At 43.8% G+C, this 19,173-nt stretch overlaps 1 protein-coding gene across 1 annotated transcript in view; it reads right to left on the reverse strand.

The window, feature by feature from the left end:
- The window catches only part of TAF1B (TATA-box binding protein associated factor, RNA polymerase I subunit B), a 59,988-nt gene extending 41,145 nt beyond the window's left edge, over positions 1-18,843 (reverse strand). The window contains exons 1-6 of the mRNA XM_045009833.1: positions 18,716-18,843; positions 16,545-16,643; positions 13,422-13,509; positions 5,802-5,899; positions 5,374-5,469; positions 2,160-2,298 (exon numbers count right to left, since the gene is read on the reverse strand). Coding sequence (XP_044865768.1) covers positions 2,160-2,298; positions 5,374-5,469; positions 5,802-5,899; positions 13,422-13,509; positions 16,545-16,643; positions 18,716-18,733 — 538 coding nt within the window. The 5' untranslated portion in view covers positions 18,734-18,843. The remainder of the gene's footprint in view (positions 1-2,159; positions 2,299-5,373; positions 5,470-5,801; positions 5,900-13,421; positions 13,510-16,544; positions 16,644-18,715) is intronic.
- Positions 18,844-19,173: the final 330 nt, after the last annotated feature.

Here is a 19,173-nt window from a genome sequence, read left to right on the forward strand (position 1 = left end):
CAGATGCAGCTGGTTGGGGCTCAGTGGAGTGGGGATCCGGGTGGCTCGTTGGCATGGTCCAGGTGCAGGGAGAGTGAGGCTCATGGGGGGGGGGGGGGGAGAGGGGAAAGAGTCCTGAGTCAATAGGGGTGAAGTTTGGCGGGAGTGTCTAGGTATGAGGAGGTCTGAATGCATGGGGGTTGGGCAGGTGGACATGGCGGGGCAGGGGGGAGAGGAAGTTTTGCAGAGCTTCCTGCAACTGAGGGAAAAATCTGGGGATGAGTCTGACAGCCCCTGATGCCATGCAGGAGAAGAGGAAGTCCTGCCTTCCCCAGCCCAGCTGGGACTAGCAGATGAACCCAGCACAGCGTAGGAGCCATCACCTAGGTCTTCGCCAGTCCTGCCCCCTACCCTACAGCGATTTACCTCTCTGCCAGCTGCCCTGGGTATCCTAAACATACTGCTGGGGAGGGTCACATGACCACTCTTGTGGCTTCCCTTTGCTTCCCCATCAGAAAGTCAATTTTCTGCAGGGAAGCAAAGAAATCTGCAGGGGACACAAATTCTGCACATGCACAGTGGTGCAGAATTCCCCCAGGAGTACAGGAAGGATCTGGTAATTACTTGCCTTCCTCCAAATTATATCTATTACTGTACAACTGCTAAAAAAGATAAATGTTACTGCAGAAAGGAACCGTCCTAAATGGAAGAAGGAACTAAGGAAGGAAGAAGCTTTACAGACAATGTGAATTGTAAAGCAACCTGTTGGAACATTTATAACAGGAAATGTTCACTAAAAAACTTTGCCCTACATATTATTTGTATAGTGCCAGTGTGCTATGTGAATATAGAAGACCACAAAAATCCCTGCTCTGAAGACCCTGCAACTTAAGTAGAAAATGTAAAGACATAGGATGGGAAACGGGATAAAACACGTGTTGTTAATGAATGGGAAAGCTAAGCATGTGTTTTACAGTTTCCATTATTTTTGTCTGGATTTTTTTCATTTATAATTTTGTTATTCTTGTTGTTCTTCACTGAAGGGAAAACTAGAGTTTATAGGTTTCAGAAGATCTGCATTTTAATAGAAGACCAAATGGAAGAGTACAGGAAAGAATGATGAGATTCCAGGTATATAAGGCTGCGTAAAAGGAGAAAAATGCGAATAAGAGCAAGACAAACATGGCAGCAGCATCTGACATAGAGCAAAACAGAGGTGGCACCGGGGAAGCAAAAGGAGATGCAAGCAAAGAGATTCGTGAAAATAGGTTATGGACAAGATTGAAGTTGACGTAAAAGTTCAAACCTATTTAGATGCTTTTATGTCAAACATCAGATACTGTGGTATTCCTGGCTTCTATCCAGACAGTGCCCCTGCCCTTCCGATTTTGTATTGGTTTTAGTTAGAAGGGTTAGTACACTGACTAGTAAGTGTCTAGTAAAATTTCCAAGTCTGTGAGTGGACAGGAGAGATCGACAGGAAGTTAAAAAACTGAATTATGGTAGAGAGGAGTTACAAGGGGAGAAAAACATACAGACAGAAAATATAGAAGAGAAACCAGAGAGCATAATGTAGGGGAAAAAATGGGAGAGAGGAAAAAAACAACACATTCTTTGCCTATAGGAAAGAAAAAGTTAACTACAGCCAGAAAATGAAAGAAGATATAAGAGAAGTAAGGCACACAATAAACTATATTTTTGAAAACTTAATAAACATACGAGTGACAAGACTGTCACTAACTTCACAAATGTTACTGCCTTAAAATTGCAGTGCTTTTGAAGGCATGGTCTTGAGGGGCATGCTGGCTCATTATTTTTCTACCCCGAGTAGCAGTCATCAGGTAAAGTTTAACCCTGTCCACAACCACCACCATCACCCCCCTAAACAAAACCAAACAACTCCCCCCCGCCCACCCCGAAGAAAACCTACTGAAAAAATCAGAACTTTTTTCAGCGACCCTCATGTTTCATGTGCCTGTCTAGCCTTTAACTCCTTGGAGAGGGACCATGACTATTTATATGACTAGTACACTGTTGATAAATAAGAGGGAAATCCTCCATCTACATTTCCTACCTCTACAAAAGCAACAAATCCTTCTGATTAGTACTAAACGAACAGTCATTTTTAAAACGCATCCTAACAATATAGAATAGTGACTTCAAATTATATCTGCTCCTACCTGAGGCTTTGCCAATGGAAGAAACATGTCCAAAGCTGCTTTCTGTCTGTAAATCTCCATCACTTTCAGAGAAAGATGACAAGCCATGAATACTTATTCTCTCTGGTTCACTATCCACATCTGTACTGACGTCAGATATCTGTTTTTTTTAAATAAGTTACAGTTTTATCCCATGTTAGTTCTAACACAACAGTTTGACCTGTAAAAGCTCAATAATGTCTCAGTTAGCAAACATGTGATCGACAGTCTAGGTGTAAGCTAAAGCAAGTCATACCCAGAATGTTTTTGCTTTTAATCATGTAAATTCATACCATTAGAAACGACCCTTTCAAAAAGCTCTTACTCATTTTAACAGTGTGTTTGTCAGAACAAAATAATTCCAATGATTAGGTAGCCATCCCAACCTGCCATACTACCCAGGAGATATCCAATACACAGAATCATAAATATTCATGAAATTTGCAATTTGAGAAGGGGGATGACTGTTAGATTTGGAGCTGATTGGAAATTTCTATAACTAAATAATTTTTTGACTAGCTCTATAACCTGTGTGAGATCAGATAACCCACAGGAGTGGCTCTTCCAAACAGAGGTTCAAAGATAGGTCCAAAATACTTCCACGACAAAATACTTGCACAACCACCAGGATTCACATCTGCAAACAGTCTTGCCTATGGATCGCAAGCCAAGATAGCCCTTTAGGGTATGTCTACACCACAATGTAAGCCCAGGGGTCAAACTCAGGCTCAAGCCTAACCCCCTTCCATCAACACACAAATTGTGTCAACCCAGGGCTTGGACCCACGGTCTCAGGACTCTCCAGAGGTAGAGGGTCTGAGCCTGAGTCAAGCCTGGACCCAGGGTTCAAGCCCTATTGCTCTGCAGTTTAGATGCAGCACCACTGGACCCGTGCTCTGTGAGTCTGCCAAAATCACCCCACCGGATACATTTCTTTGTCCTCTGGATAGTCAAGTGTGGTGGACAGTCAAGTTTTCCTACACTGCACCACGAACAAATGGTTAGAGCAGCCATTTTGACAGGGAACTAGAAAGTCTGGGATATGGGTAGTTGGACTCAGACCTGCACAATGCAGTGTATCAGAGGGGTAGCCATGTTAGTCTGGATCAGTAAAAAGCGACAGAGTCGTGTGGCAACTTACAGACTAACAGACATATTGAAGCATAAGCTTTTGTGGGTGAATACCCACCTTTGTCAGACGCATGTGGTGTAAATTTCTAGAGGCGGGTATAAATATGCAGGCAAGAATCAGTCTAGAGATAACAAGGTTAGTTCAATCAGGGAGGATGAGGCCCTCTTCTAGCAGTTGAGGTGTGAACACCAAGGGAGGAGAAACTGCTTTCTCTTTGGAGTCTGGTCCTGAAGTTTTTTTCCTGTAAGATGGCTATCTTTACATCTGCTATTGTGTGTCCAGGGAGGTTGAAGTGTTCTCCTACAGGTTTTTGTATATTGCCACTCCTAATATCTGACTTGTGTCCATTTATCCTTTCACGTAGGGATTGTCCAGTTTGGCCGATGTACATAGCAGAGGGGCACTGCTGGCACATGATGGCATATATTACATTGGTGGACGTGCAGGTTAATGAACCGGTGATGTTGTGGTTGATCTGGTTAGGTCCTGTGATGGTGTCACTGGTGTAAATATGTGGGCAGAGTTGGCATCGAGGTTTGTTGCATGGATTGGTTCCTGAGTTAGAGTTACTATGGTGCAGTCTGTGGTTGCTGGTGAGAAGATGCTTAAGGTTGGCGGGTTGTTTGTGGGCGAGGATTGGCTTGCCTCCCAAGGCCTGTGAAAGCGAGGGATCATTGTCTAGGATGGGTTGTAGATCGCTGATGATGCATTGGAAAGGTTTTAGCCGAGGACTGTAGGTGATGGCCAGTGGAGTTCTGTTGGTTTCTTTCTTGGGCTTATCTTGCAGCAGGAGGCTTCTTGGGTACATGTCTGGCTCTGTTGATTTGTTTCCTTATTTCCTCGTGCGGGTATCGTAGTTTTGAGAATGCTTGGTGAAGATCTTGTAGGTGTTGGTCTCTGTCTGAGGGGGTTGGGGCAAATGCGGTTATACCTCAGTGTTTGGCTGTAGACAATGGATCATGTGGTGTGTCCGGGATGGAAGTTGGATGCATGAAGGTAGGCACAGCAGTTGGTGGGTTTTCGGTATAGGGTGGTGTTAACGTGACCGTCACTTATTTGTACCATGGTGTCTAGGAAGTGGACCTCCCGTGTAGATTGGTCCAGGCTGAGGTTGATGGTGGGGTGGAAGCTGTTGAAATTGTGGTGGAATTCTTCCAGAGTCTCCTTCCCATGGGTCCAGATGATGAAGATGTCATCAATGTAGCGTAGGTAGAGACGAGGCGTGAGTGGACGAGAGCTGAGGAAGCGTTGTTCCAGGTCAGCCATAAAAATGTTGGCATATTGTGTGGCCATGCGGGTGCCCATGGCGGTGCCACTGGTCTGGAGGTATATATTGTCATGAAATTTGAAATAATTGTGCGTGAGGATAAAGTCACAGAGCTCAGCAACCAGTTGTACTGTGGCATCATCAGGGATACTGTTCCTGACAGCTTGTATTCTATCTGTGTGGGGGATGTTTGTGTAGAGAGCCTCCACATTCATGGTGGCTAGGATGGTGTTTTCTGGAAGATCACCAATGCATTGTAGTTTTCTCAGGAAATCAGTGGTGTCACGGAGATGGGAGTGCTGGTGGCGTAGGATCTGAGCCATATGTTAACAAACCCAGGGTCTGCTAACTCCCACGACAGGGGAGGGGTGCCAGAGCCTGTGCTCCACCCTGAGTCTGAATATCTACATCTCAATTAAACAGTCCTGTAGCCGGAGCCCAAGTCAGCTGACATGGGCCAGCCTCAGGTGTTGTATTGAAGCAAAGACATAGCATAGAAACAAATATGTTATGGGTATCATTTGTGGATTATGTCAGTGTCAACACAGCTCTAGAAATATAGTGTATTGTAATTTGTGCTCCATCTGCTGGCTGGCTACACAATAGCAAAGCAAGATATTAAAAATGAACAATTTTCCATCAGCACAACAACAGATATTTTCTTAAAATGGCAAAATATATTTAGAAGATGATCCGCATTAAAACGAGCAAGTTGTATGCATGGCTTGAATAACAAAAACAACATTTTAAAAGATCAATGCACAATAATTTGCTTATCAGCTATGAACTTCACTTACGGATAATGCTTTGCTAGTATAACTAGCTGGTGTGGTGCAATATGCCTGTTTGCTCTTCTGAAGGTAAAGTCTCCAAAAATTGCATAGAATTTCATCCTGATAAACATAATAATGAATGATTAGTCTATATCTTATAAAATCATAAGTCTGAAAAAAAACAAATTGTGACTTTATAATTCAAGAATCTTGAAAAAAGTTTTGTGCCTGCTTTCATGAAAACCCTGTTTATAAAATTATAAATTACTTTTACTGTTCCTGGTAAATTTTATTTTCATAGGTTCTCTTTCTCGACCCCTCATCTAATGGCCCATTTCCTGTCAGTTTTTAAGAGGGAATTATTCTGTCTACCTTAAAATAATTATATTTTTAAGTAAAAATCATAAAGACTATATGTACTAATACAAAACATTATGCTCAGGTCAACATACCTTCATCTGTGGACACACTCCTAAAGTTTGCAGAGCTTCAGCTTGCTTCTTCAGTATGTACTGAAAACCTTCACAAACATACCATTCCCAGCCTTTATCTAAAGAGCAACAAATAAAAAAATTGTTGGGATTGTTCTGGTTTTACATATCTGCACTTGAATATTTAATATATTAATCTCTTGGTGCAGGGACTAGGAACTTGTTTTAAATAAGAAAATCCCAAATGCTGGTGCAAAGGGCCAAAAACATACTAAGCCCTGATCTATACTACGAGTTTAGGTCGAATTTAGCAGCGTTAGATTGATTTAACCCTGCACCGGTCCACACAACGAAACCATTTTTGTCGACTTAAAGGGCTCTTAAAATTGATTTCTGTACTCCTCCCCGATGAGGGGATTAGTGCTGAAATTGACCTTGCTGGGTCGAATTTGGGGTAGTGTGGACGCAATTTGACGGTATTGGCCTCCGGGAGCTAACCCAGAGTACTCCACTGTGACCACTCCGGACAGCACTCTCAACTCAGATGCACTGGCCAGGTAGACAGGAAAAGCCCTGCAAACTTTTGAATTTCATTTCCTGTTTGGCCAGCGTGGTGACCTGATCAGCACAGGTGACCATGAAGCCCCAGAATCGCAAAAGAGCTCCAGCATGGACCGAACAGGAGGTACTGGATCGGATCGCTGTATGGGGGGAGGAATCCGTGCTATCAGAACTCCGTTCCAAAAGATGAAATGCCCAAATATTTGAAAAAATCTCCAAGGGCATGAAGGACAGAGGCTATAACAGGGATCTGCAGCAGTGCCATGTGAAACTTAAGGAGCTCAGGCAAGCCTACCAAAGAACCAGATAGCCAAACAGCCGCTCCAGGTCAGAGCCCCAGACATGCTGCTTCTATGATGAGCTGCATGCCATTCTAGGAGGTGCCCCTACAACTACCCCACCCCTGTGCATGGACTTCGTCAATGGATTCTCATGCAACAGGGATGCGGATTTTGGGGACGAGGAAGATGAGGAGGAGGTTGAAAATAGCACACAGCAAGCAAGCGGATTAACTGTTTTCCCCAACAGCCAGGAACTGTTTATCACCCTGAGCCAATACCCTCCCGACCCACCCAAGGCGGGCTCCCAAACCTTGAAGGCGGAGTGTACCTTTGTAAATATAACACATGATTTAAAAGCAAGCATGTTTAATGATTAATTTGCCCTGAAGACTTGCAATGCATTCAGTGGCCAGTACAGCTACTGGAAAAGTCTGTTAATGTGTATGGGGATGGAGCAGAAATCCTCTTTATCTCTCTGTGTTATCCTCAGGAGAGTGATATCATTCATGGTCACCAGTTGAAATAGGAGAATTTTATTAAGGGGACATTCAGAGGTGGCCATTCCTGCTGGGCTGTTTGCCTGTGGCTGAAGAGAAATCACCCCTGCTGTTAGCTACGCTGTGGGGGGAGGGGTGAAGCGATCATCCCAGAGAATTGGGGAGGAGGGTTTCAGTTGCACGTTAACCCAAAAACCACAGCCCCTCCTTTTAAATGGCCAACCCGTTTTAAATGGCCAACCCACTGGGTGCTTGGTATGGGAAATGAGTGTGCTGCTGTTTGAAACCATTCCCACATATTATGAAGGTTAAAGAAGCCAAAAGAGTGTGGCTTACCATGTCTGCCTGCAAGCCGAATTCTGATGCCCGCCGGCCCCGTGTGTGACAGATCACACACCAAACCGGCAGGCCCTCAATATAAGAGGCAAAATGCGACCTTGTAAAGCAAGCACACATGCTATGTAATGTTAACAGCTTGGTTCACCATGAAAGAGTCTACCCATTGTTCTCTAAAATGTGTCTTTTTAAATACTACTCTCCCTTTTTTTCCTCCTGCAGCTGGAAATGTTTCAACACTCACCCTATCATCCCAATCCCAGAGGCTAGCGAAGATTAGAAGACGAAAAAAACGCACTCGTGATTAAATGTTCTGAGCTCATGCAGTCCTCCCACACTGAAAGAACCCAGCAGAATGCGTGGAGGCAGACAATGTCAGAGTGCAGGAAAGCACAAAACGAACACGACGACAGGAGGGACGCGTGAGAGGACAGGTGGCGGGATCCAGATGAGCGGAGGCATCAGAATGATGAGAGAAGCCAGGAAGCAATGCTGAGGCTACTGGAGGATCAAATTGATATGCTCTAGCGTATGGTTGAGGTGCAGGAAAGGCAGCAGCAGCAAAGACCACCGCTGCAGCCCCTGTGTAACCAACCATCCTCCTCCCCAAGTTCCATAGCCTCCTCACCCAGACACCCCAGAATGCAGTGGGGTGGCCTCCGGGCACCCAACCACTCCACCCCAGAGGACTGCCCAAGCAAGAGAAAGCTGGCATTCAATAAGCTTTGAAGTTCAGTGTGGCCTTGTCCTTCCCTCCTCCACCAGCCCACCCGGTGCTTCCCTCCCCCCAACCCTCCTGGGCTACCTTGGCAGTTATCCCGCCATTTGTGTGATGAATTAATAAAGAATGCATGAATTTGAAACAACAATGACTTTATTGCCTCTGCAAGCGGTGATCAAAGGGGAGGGGAGGGGAGGGCGGGTGGCTTACAGGGAAGTAGAGTGAACCAAGGGGGCAGGTTTTCATCAAGGAGAAACAAACAGAATTTTTACACTGTAGCCTGGCCAGTCATGAAACTGGTTTTCAAAGCTTCTCTGATGCACAGCGCATCCTGCTGTGCTCTTCTAACTGCCTTGGTATCTGGCTGCGCGTAATCAGCAGCCAGGCGATTTGCCTCAACTTCCCACCCCACCATAAACGTCTCCCCCTTACTCTCATAGATATTGTGGAGCACACAGCAAGCAGTAATAACGATGGGGATATTGGTTTCGCTGAGGTCTAACCGAGTCAGGAAACTGCGCCAGCAAGCTTTTAAATGTCCAAATGCACATTCTACCACCATTATGCACTTGCTCAGCCTAGAATTGAACAGCTCCTGACTACTGTCCAGGCTGCCTGTGTATGGCTTCATGAGCCATAGCATTAAGGGGTAGGCTGGGTCCCCAAGGATAACTATAGGCATTTCAACATCCCCAAGGGTTATTTTCTGGTCTGGAAAGTAAGTCCCTTGCTGCAGCTGTTCACACAGACCAGAGTTCCTAAAGATGCGAGTGCCATGTACCTTTCCCGGACATCCCACATTGATGTTGGTGAAACGTCTCTTGTGAACCAACAGTGCTTGCAGCAACATTGAAAAGTACCCCTTGCGGTTTATGTACTGGCTGCCTTGGTGCTCCGGTCCCAAGATAGGGATATGCGTTCCGTCTATTGCCCCACCACAGTTAGGGAATCCCACTGCAGCAAAGCCATCCAATATGACCTACACATTTCCCAGAGTCACTACCCTTGATAGCAGCAGCTCAGTGATCGCATTGGCTACTTGGATCACAGCAGCCCCCACAGTAGATTTGCTCACTCCACATTGCTGCCCCACTGACCGGTAGCTGTCTGGTGTTGCAAGCTTCCAGAGGGCTATTGCCACTCGCTTGTGAACTGTGGGGACTGCTCTCATCTTGGTATTCTTGCGCTTCAGGAACACAGTTCCATGAAAGTGCCCTTACGCATGCAGAAGTTTCACAGTCATTGGGAATCATCGCAGATCTGCAACACTATGCGGTCCCACCAGTCTGTGCTTGTTTCCCAGGCCCAGAATCGGTGTTCCATGGCATGAACCTGCCCCATTACCACCATGATGTCCAAACTGCCAGGGCCCGTGCTTTGATATAAGTCTGTGTCCATGTTCTCATCACTCTTGTCACTGCGCTGCCGTCGCCTCCTCGCCTGCTTTTGAAGTTTCTGATGCTGCATATACTGCAGGATAATGTGTGTGGTGTTTACAGTGCTCATAACTGCCGCGGTGATCTGAGCGGGCTCCATGCTTGCCGTGATATAGCGTCTGCAGGAGAGCAGAGTGGCAGTGGAAGCGGTTGTTTGATGATGACAGTTTGCAGTCCTACAGCACCGTCTGCTGCAAGCAGCACCTAGGACATAACAGCGGCGGCTGAGCTGAGCGGGCTGCACACTTGCCGTGGTATGGCATCCGTGTAGAAAACAGGCGTGAAATGATTGTCTGCCGTTGCTCTCACAGAAGGAGGGGCAACTGATGACATGGCTTACAGGGTTGGCTTACAGGGAATTAAAATCAACAAAGGAGGTGGGTTTGCATCAAGAAGAAACACACACAACTGTCACACCGAAGCCTGGCCAGTCATGAAACTGGTTTTCAAAGCCTCTGTGATGCACAGCGCGCTTTGCTGTGCTCTTCTAATTGCAAACAGCCTAGTCAGCAAACAGCGCCAGCAAGCTTTTAAACATCCAAAGGCACATTCTACCACCATTCTGCACTTGCTCAGCCTATAGTTGAACTGATCCTTACTACTGTCCAGGCTTCATGAGCCATGGGTGCAAGGGATAGGCTGGGGTAGGTGCGACTGTGTAGTCCTGCTGGCTGGGAGAGCAGCCTGAGGCAGAAGCCTCCAGCTCGCATGATATTCCAAGCAGGACTGAATCTCCATGAGACGAAACTTAAAGAAGAGAATGACCTGGAGCCACTCCCATGTCTGCGCAGGCGCCCTGACTGACCTCACTGAGGTCGGCCAGGAGCACCCAAGAGACGACGGCTAGCAGTCGTATTGCATCATCTGCTGCCGTGAAGGCAAGGAGCTGCTGCTGTGTAGCAATGCAGTACCGTGTCTGCCAGCAGCACCCAGGAGACATAGGGTGACGGTGAGCTGAGCAGGCTCCACGCTTGCCGTGGTATGTCGTCTACACAGGTAACCCAGGAAAAAAGGCGAGAAACGATTGTTTGCCGTTGCCGAGGGAGGAAGGCCTGACAACATGTACCCAAAACCACCCGCGACAATATTTTTGCCCCATCAGGCATGGGGAGGTCAACCCTGAATTCCAATGAGCAGCAGAAACTGCGGGAACTGTGGGATAGCTACCCACAGTGCAACGCTCTGAAAGTCGATGCTAACCTTGGTACTGTGGATGCTCTCTGCCAAGTTAATGCGCTTAGTGGGGGGACACACAATCAATAGTATCAAATCGATTTCTAAAAAATCGACTTCTATAAAATCAACCTAATTTCGTAATGTAGAAATACTTATTGAGGTACTTTAATCATTTAGGGTAAGTGAAGTTTAGAATCTTAAATTAAGAAAAACCAAAACCAGCCAAACTACAACAGTTTCCCCATACATTTCTCAAGAACCAAAACAGTTGTAGCAAAGTGAGAGTTATCAATATGGTGTTTGTAATGTATGTTATGACTGTTAGGTGACCTTAATTTTAAAATAAAGCACAAGATACCAGTCATGAAGGAAAGAATAGGTGTGCTTATTCCTCTCCCTTTCCCAGCACAAAAAACTGGAACCCACTGCAATACTGAATGGGGGAGAAAAAAGTATTCGTTCTTTATATGTTCTGTATGATTGTCTCCTATGTTATCCCCCTTTGTGTGTTCTACAGTTTCTCCCTTCATTATCTCCTGAATTCAAGTCTTACGTATTTTAATTGTGCCTTTACTTTTGTGTGCACTCATGCCTCCTATATTGGGTTTTATTCTTCTGAATTTTCTCTGTGTTTATCCATTCTCTCATTTCCCCTATGCCGTTCACCATGTGTTATGTAAATGTCCTTCTTTCCTCTATATGCCAAGTGTTTGCCTCAGTTTCCTCTTCCCTCTTCATGATCTACTTCATCTACAAATGCTTCTCCCTTTCAACAGCTTCCCTTCTCCTCGACCCACACTTAGGGCTTGTCTAAATATAATTTTTATCCTGCTTTAACTATGCCAGTTTTATACCAGGAGTGTACCACTAACTATCATGGTTTCAATGTGCTTATAGTGGTATGGCTAACTCCTGTAAATTTAGGGGAATAAACTATCAGCATAAAGCACCTTTATAATGGTATATAACTGCATCCACATTAGGGGCTATAACAATCTAACTTTATTTTTTACCATATCCCTAACAGAAATGCTTAAAATCAGTACAAAAATTGTGTGTCGATCAGGTCATAGGAGCCAGAAAAGGCTAAAGGGAGCAGAGCCACAAGGGTTGTTCCCTTTCCTAATCTTCAGCACTTCATTCTGAACACAGCGTTCTACCACCACTTTCACTGTGGCACAGCAGTTAGTATAACAGCACTAAGATTATTTTTAAAATCAGATAATTTTTTAGGTGTTTCAATGTAAGTGGCCAAGACAACAGAACAAATGACTGCCACAACCTTCACAGTATGCTTATCCAGTTTCAACAATAGCTTTACAATAGGTATAACAGCATATGATCAAAAGACTGATAGGGACCTTGAGAGCACAATTTAAAGACACACAATTACTATTTTAGAGGATTGGACCAAAAGAAATCTGATGAGGTTCAACAAGGACAAGTGCAGAGTCCTGCACTTAGGACGGAAGAATCTCATGCACTGCTACAGACTAGGGACCGAGTGGCTAGGCAGCAGTCCTGCAGAAAAAGACCTAGGGGTTACAGTGGATGAGAAGCTGGATATGAATTAACAGTGTTGCCAAGAAGGCTACATAAGTAGGGGCATTGCCAGCAGATCGCGGGATGTGATCATTCCCCTCTATTCGGCATTGGTGAGGCTTCATCTGGAGTACTGTGTCCAGTTTTGGGCCCCACACTACAAGAAGGATGTGGAAAAATCGGAAAGAGTCCAGCAGAGGGCAACAAAAATGATTAGGGGGCTGGAGCACATGACTTATGAGGAGAGGTTGAGGGACCTGGGATTATTTAGTCTGCAGAAGAGAAGAATGAGGGGGGATTTGATAGCTGTTTTCAACTACCTGAAAGAGACTGTTCTCAGTGGTAGCAGATGACAGAACAAGGAGTAATGGTCTCAAGTTGCAGTGGGAGAGGTTTAGGTTGGATATTAGGAAAAACTTTTTCACTAGGAGGGTGGTGAAGCACTGGAATGGGTTACCAAGGGAGGTTTAGAGGTTTCTAAAAACCTTCCTTAGAGGTTTTTAAGGTCAGGCTTGACAAAGCCCTGGCTGGGATGATTATTTAGTTGGGGATTGGTCGTGCTTTGAGCAAGGGGTTGGACTAGATGACCTTCTGAGGTCTCTTCCAACCCTGATATTCTATGATTTCTACATCTCCTGTTAAGAGCACTTTTCAGCAAGAGACTAGAGACTTAACACACAGAAGTTGCACCAGTTTAACTAAGTCAGTTTAACTTAGGTACAACTTTGTGCATGGAAACTATTTTACATTGGCTTAAACCTGGTTTACATTAGTGCATCACTGTTAAATTACAGAGTCAAGCAGATATCATGTAAACCAAATTTTAATCCATATAAGAATGTAAACCACAAAATTGGACCTGTTTTATATCATACCTTTAATTAAACCAATGCAGCTGGTGTCTAGAGCAGGCCCAGCAAGAACAAAAGGGTCATTTTCAGCTAATTCAGTTTGTATGGTTCTGTAGAAAAATTCATTTGCTCACACTAACCAAGTTGGTAAGTAGTACCAGAACATTAGTAATTAAACACAACTAGAAAGATATGTTACACAAAATGTAGAAGTACTATATAGACAAAAGTAAAACATACCAATTTTTTTTCTCTTTCTAAATCCTCTAGAGATGGACTGGATCTTTGTGTTAGGAATAACATCAGAAGTTAAAACCTCTTTAGTCCTCTGCAAGATAATTGATAAAAGTGTAATGTTAGCAAGAAAAGAGCAATCCCTACTTGCATGGGCTGCCTCTGCTGTATAACTTCATCGGAGAATTCCTTCTAATCATTACACCTAACTGAGAAAAAACTAAGTCTCAAAAAATTGTGAATCTTAAATTTAAGAATGATAAGCAAACAGGAACATCTGGATGATGCAGTGAAAAATTAAACAGGCTTCACTGTTAGAAAACATTGGAAACTGAAGCGTCAAAGTTATTGTAAGATAAATACTTAAATTTAACTGTATATTGAAAAAAATTTATAGACAAAAAATCCATGCACTAAATCAAGATACTGAAGTAACGATGAATATGCTTACATTTTTTTTCAAAGTGTTTACATACTGAAATTATCTACATACAACTAGACATTACACATGTAATCAGATATGTAGTAAATATTTAACTAAGCTTCAAAAAACACTGACATTTTCCATTACCTTTTTTAGATCACCAAAATGTACATGCATTAAAGTTAAAAGTAGACTTTTTAACCGAAGTTTAGGATTGTGAATAAGATATAAATAAAAGTTTATGTTTGACAAACCATAGCAGTAGCACTGAACAAAGACACTTATGTTTGGATTTAAACTTGGCAACTTTGTTCTCACATGAGAACAAGAGCAAAACTAAATAGTCTGTTTTCTTTCTCCAAAATAAGTGAAATGCAAGAAGAAAACAAGCATAAGTGAAGAAAAGAAATAATTCTTTAAATTCATTCAGTTAGAAAAAAACCCTAAAAAATATTTATTAGCACAGTTAAGGAAAGAAAGATTTTTAAAATTTAAAATACAGTGCAACCTCAACTGTCTGAAGGGCATCTGAAACATCTCAATGCACCTCTGCAGACCCAGCATGCCTAATTATTCAAGAAGCTACCTTACCTAATGTTGATCTGTTCAGCAGGCAGGTAGCCAGGAACTGACACTCTCTGACGCAAGGTTTGAGGGGCCCAAGGGAATAAACATTTGTGGAGGAGATTTTCAAAGGCACAAATGGTAGTAAGGCACCTAACTCAATTGACTTTCAGGAGTTAGGCATCTAACAGCCATTTGTGCCTTTTAAAATCTGCTCATGTTGTTAGAGGAATAACTACAAAGCTCGTGCTTGAAACCACTACTCTGTTTAAGTAAGCTGTTTCACATAGCAAGGTCTGAATAATGCACTGCCCCTTCTATAACCACCTGATCAACAGTGTGGCTCTATGGAGCAACATTTGAGAAGATGCACTGTGACAGAACCATTTTTATGAAAGCCAGAGTGAGTGACATGCACTGACCCCCTCAAGCCTTCCCTCGACTTGGGTTAAGAACATAAAAAGACCCACTCCTGCAGTTCCTGTCTAGCTCAAGTAGGAATTGTTGGAGGGGTTCAAGAGAAGGGATGCTCAGCATGGCTCCAAAGCACATCCTTATGCCTCAGATAGGATCTTCAAGAGGTAAAAATCACCTTTCTTCTTCCTGGACAGGTCGTCTTAGAACCTCACATTGAAGATTAAATAGCACAGATCCTAGTACTCCAACAAGGAGATGGGCCTGCTAGCTAAATAGGGATTGTAACGGTTCCAAACAGTATCTGCTCAAGGCTAAGTCAACAGACTAATAAAGGTATGAAGTCAAAGTTCTCAGCTACACAGCTCAAGGGTCCACCTATGCAGAGCTGAATGCAGGATTGGGGCTTTTATCATAATTCCTACAGGTGCATTTCATTAGTCCTAGAACCACGGAAATGTAGGGCTGGAAGAGACTTTGAGAGGTCACTTAGTCCAGCCCTCTGCACTGAGGCAGCACCAAGTATATCTAGACCATCCCTGACATGTTTGTCTAATCTGTTCTTAAAAACCTCCAGTGATTGGGATTCCATAACTTCCCTTGGAAGCCTATTCCAGTGCTCAACTATCCTTATAGTTAAAAAGTTTTTCATAATTTTATCTAACCTAAATCTCACTTACTGCAGATTAAGCACAGTACTTCTCCAGTGGACACGGAGAACAATTGATCACTGTCCTCTTTATAAACAGCCCTTAACATATTTGAGGACTTATGTCCCACACCCCCAATATCAGCATTCTTTTCTCAAGACTAAACATGCCCAATTTTTTTTAACGCTTCCTCATAGATCCGGTTTTCTAAACCTTTTATCATTTTTGTCTCTCCTCTAGACTCTCCAACGAGTCCACACTTTTCCTGAAGTATTTGGCCCAGAACTGAACATAGTACTCCAGATGAGGCCTCACCAGTCCCAAGCAGAGAGGGACAATTACCTCTTGTTTCTCACAACACTCCTGTTAATATACCCCAGAATGGGCTGTAGCCCACAAAAGCTTATGCTCAAATAAATCTGTTAGTCTCTAAGGTGCCACAAGTACTCCTGTTCTTTTTGCGGATATAGACTTACACGGCTGCTACTCTGAAACCCAGAATGATATTAGCCTTGTTTCACGACTGCATTACATTGCTGACTCATATTTGATTTGTGATCCACTATAACCCCCAAATCTTTTCAGCAGTAGGACTGTCTAGCCAGTTATAATGTTGCTGTTTTTTCTAGAAATACTGAAAAGCAGTTTAACCTAACACAGTGAACAGAGTAAGACACAAAACAGCAGCAATTATATGGATCAAATATTTAAAGGCATAAAATAAGTCATTCTGAAAAACAAAGAATAAATTACTTAGCACTAATATAATGCTTTTCTTCCACACATATGAAGTGCTTTAGAAAAAAGGGTAAATGTCATCTCCTTTTTATGGTCAACTGACATGCAGAGAGGTTAAGTGAAGGCGATATCAAGGAGATTATATACATTGGGCTTTGAACTGAATTCCTAAACTTCTTGCCCATACCTCATCATCTGAAGGTACAGTATTTTTATACAGCATACGCGAGATATGATGCACACAGAACACCCACAAAACTGCCTGTACCTTTTAGCAGCAGGATGAAAAATTACCACTTTGAAATGTAAAAGAAAAAAAAATTAAAAGTACGTACTTACCTCTATGACATTGTGACAAGACTTGCAATAAAATCTGCCTTCATCAGTAAGACCCCAGTTTACAACAGAACACTGTACACAAGGTTCACTGTAATCTCTCTAAGGGGAACAAAAGCAAAGGTTGTTTTAGTATTACACTTACAATAAATGAGACCAAATGAATTTTTCTTACCAAGCAAACTATTGGGATTGAAATATTTACAAAACAAAATGCGGTTAACAAAACATTTTAGTATATGGCAGAGTGATCATACCACTTACAGGATCAACAGTTACATAAAATTTAGGACCACTCAATCCCTTCTTCAGCTCGATTATAAAGTCAGAAGGGACCACTATAATAATCTAGTCTGATATCCTGTATGACACAGGCCATGGGCCTCCATGAATTAATTTTTGTTTGAACTAAGGCACATCTTTTAGAAAAACTTTCAGCCTTGATTTAAAAGTTTCCAGTGATGAAGAATCCACCAAAACCTCTGGAAAATTGTTCCAATAGTTAGCTACCCTCATGGATAAAAAATTGTACCTCATTTCCAGCTTGACTTTCTCTAGCTTCAACTTCCAGATATGGGATCTTTTTCTATAGCTTTTTCTGCTAGACTGAGGAGCGCATTAGCAAATTTTTGTCGTCCTCCCCCCCACAGGCACTTATAAACTGTGATCAAGTCACCCCTTAACCTTCTCTTTGTTAAACTAAATAGATTTGAGATTCTTGGGTCTATCACTGTAATGTATGTTTTCCAATTCTTTACCTGACCCGTGTTAACTTTTGTACATGGCAACACTATCACAGGGGAAAACCCATGTATCCTATGCCTAGAATACATGACATTACAGGGCATTAATGAACACATTAGGAAGGGAAGAGAATAGTAGAGGACAGTCACAAAAGGAAGCAAAGGGAAACTTTGGGAAGCTTTTTGAATACTGGAAAAAGTTAGAGAACACAAGGAATGGAAGAAAGCCTGCAAGAATAAAAGGCGACCAGAGAGACCCAAGAAAAGAGGAGATTATTAAAAAAATTAAGGTCTCAATAATTAAGGTATGAGGAGATGGGAAGAGAATCAAGGAAGGAAACATCCTAAAATTCTGTTTTAAAAATGTTTGTTTATTCAGAGTCATCTGCATGATTTGCAGGGTTTAACGAGAGGTTAAATCAGGTTGTCTAATCCAGCTAGCAGAAGAAAAACAAGCTAACCCATAATTTACCAGTCAGTGCAGAATCATGGATCCCCTCACCCCAAAAGTCACTTGCACTGATTTGCCCACAGTGGATCCTAAATCTATGCCAGTGTCCTTTCATCATGCAAAACGCAAAGTTGTTATTTCAATGAACCATGTGAAGCATTACATTTTCCTAAATCAGAGATCTTCCACCAATCCTTAGAAACTGCCCTCTTAACTATTCATTTTCCACCTTATATTTTCTAGCAAAACTGGAACTGAAACTACTTAATGATCAGTAGATTCCAGTATTTCTGAATTTCGGTCATGCTCAGGATTATTTTGCACTGGATCTAATAAGAAGATACAAACCTGCTACATACAAATAAATGCTGCTACCTCCTGAAAAACCACCATCCCCTTAAACCAAGCCTCCCAGTCTCTAAGCCCCCAACACCAACCCTGAGACCAACAGGCCCCGAAAAAGACCACAGACCATGCCCATTTCCTGTACTCCTCCCACAAGCGCCCCTTCCTCGCCCACCCCAACCCATGACCTCAAAAACAGCTCATGCCAAACCACCCCATTACCTACAAGCCTCCCCCCCACAACTGATGCCCTCAAAAATGCATTACCCCACAACCACCCCCATTACCTTCACCCACACCTCAACCCCAATCTGCTCCATCCTCACCTCCCAACCCACACCTTCAAAAACTCCTCAGCCTAAAACTGCCCCCACTACCTATACCCCACCCCCACCCAATCTACCCCATTACCTACCTCCAGCCCCACCTCAGTCCTCACTCCCCACACACACAACCCACGTCCTCGCACCACAACTGCCCCATTACCTACCCCCGCCTCAACCTGCCCCCAGCCTACCTCCATGGCCTCCCCCATCCCTACACAAACCCCTCCTTCTCCACCACCCCGTTACCTCCCCCTCCGCCTCCCCGAGGGGAGCGAACCCGGCACGGGGCGGCTCCAAACCACCACTCACCGTGTCCTCTTCCTCCATGCCTGGCACCCGCGCTGCCTCGGGCCCCGAGCCATAGCAACGGCCTGCGGAGCGCTGGGGAAGGGCAACCGGCCGGGAACCGGGGCCGCGCGCTTGGGTTCCGGTAGCAATGGATGGTTCCGCCTGACGCGCGGCACGTGCTGCTGCTGGGGCTTGCGCCCTAGGGCCGCTGCTGTGCTGGCCTCTCTCGGCTGGGTCGGCCCGCCAGCGGGCCGGGGCGCAGCGCTGGCTAGCCCGGTCACAACCACCTCTTTCCATCACCCCCCTCCCCAGGCAGTGCTTCTATAGCGTGATGCCAACTTTTCCCAACCTAGTGGTAAACATTTCCCAAATCGGGTGAAAAATTCCCAGATAAAGCTTTTTACAGTGTTTCTGTATCCTGGGAAATTTCCCCAAACCTGGGAATTTGTGAGTAAAATGTTTCAACTTTTTCCCAAGTT

The sequence above is a fragment of the Mauremys mutica genome, chromosome 3, assembly GCF_020497125.1.
Source record: "Mauremys mutica isolate MM-2020 ecotype Southern chromosome 3, ASM2049712v1, whole genome shotgun sequence".
Lineage (NCBI taxonomy): Eukaryota > Metazoa > Chordata > Testudines > Geoemydidae > Mauremys > Mauremys mutica.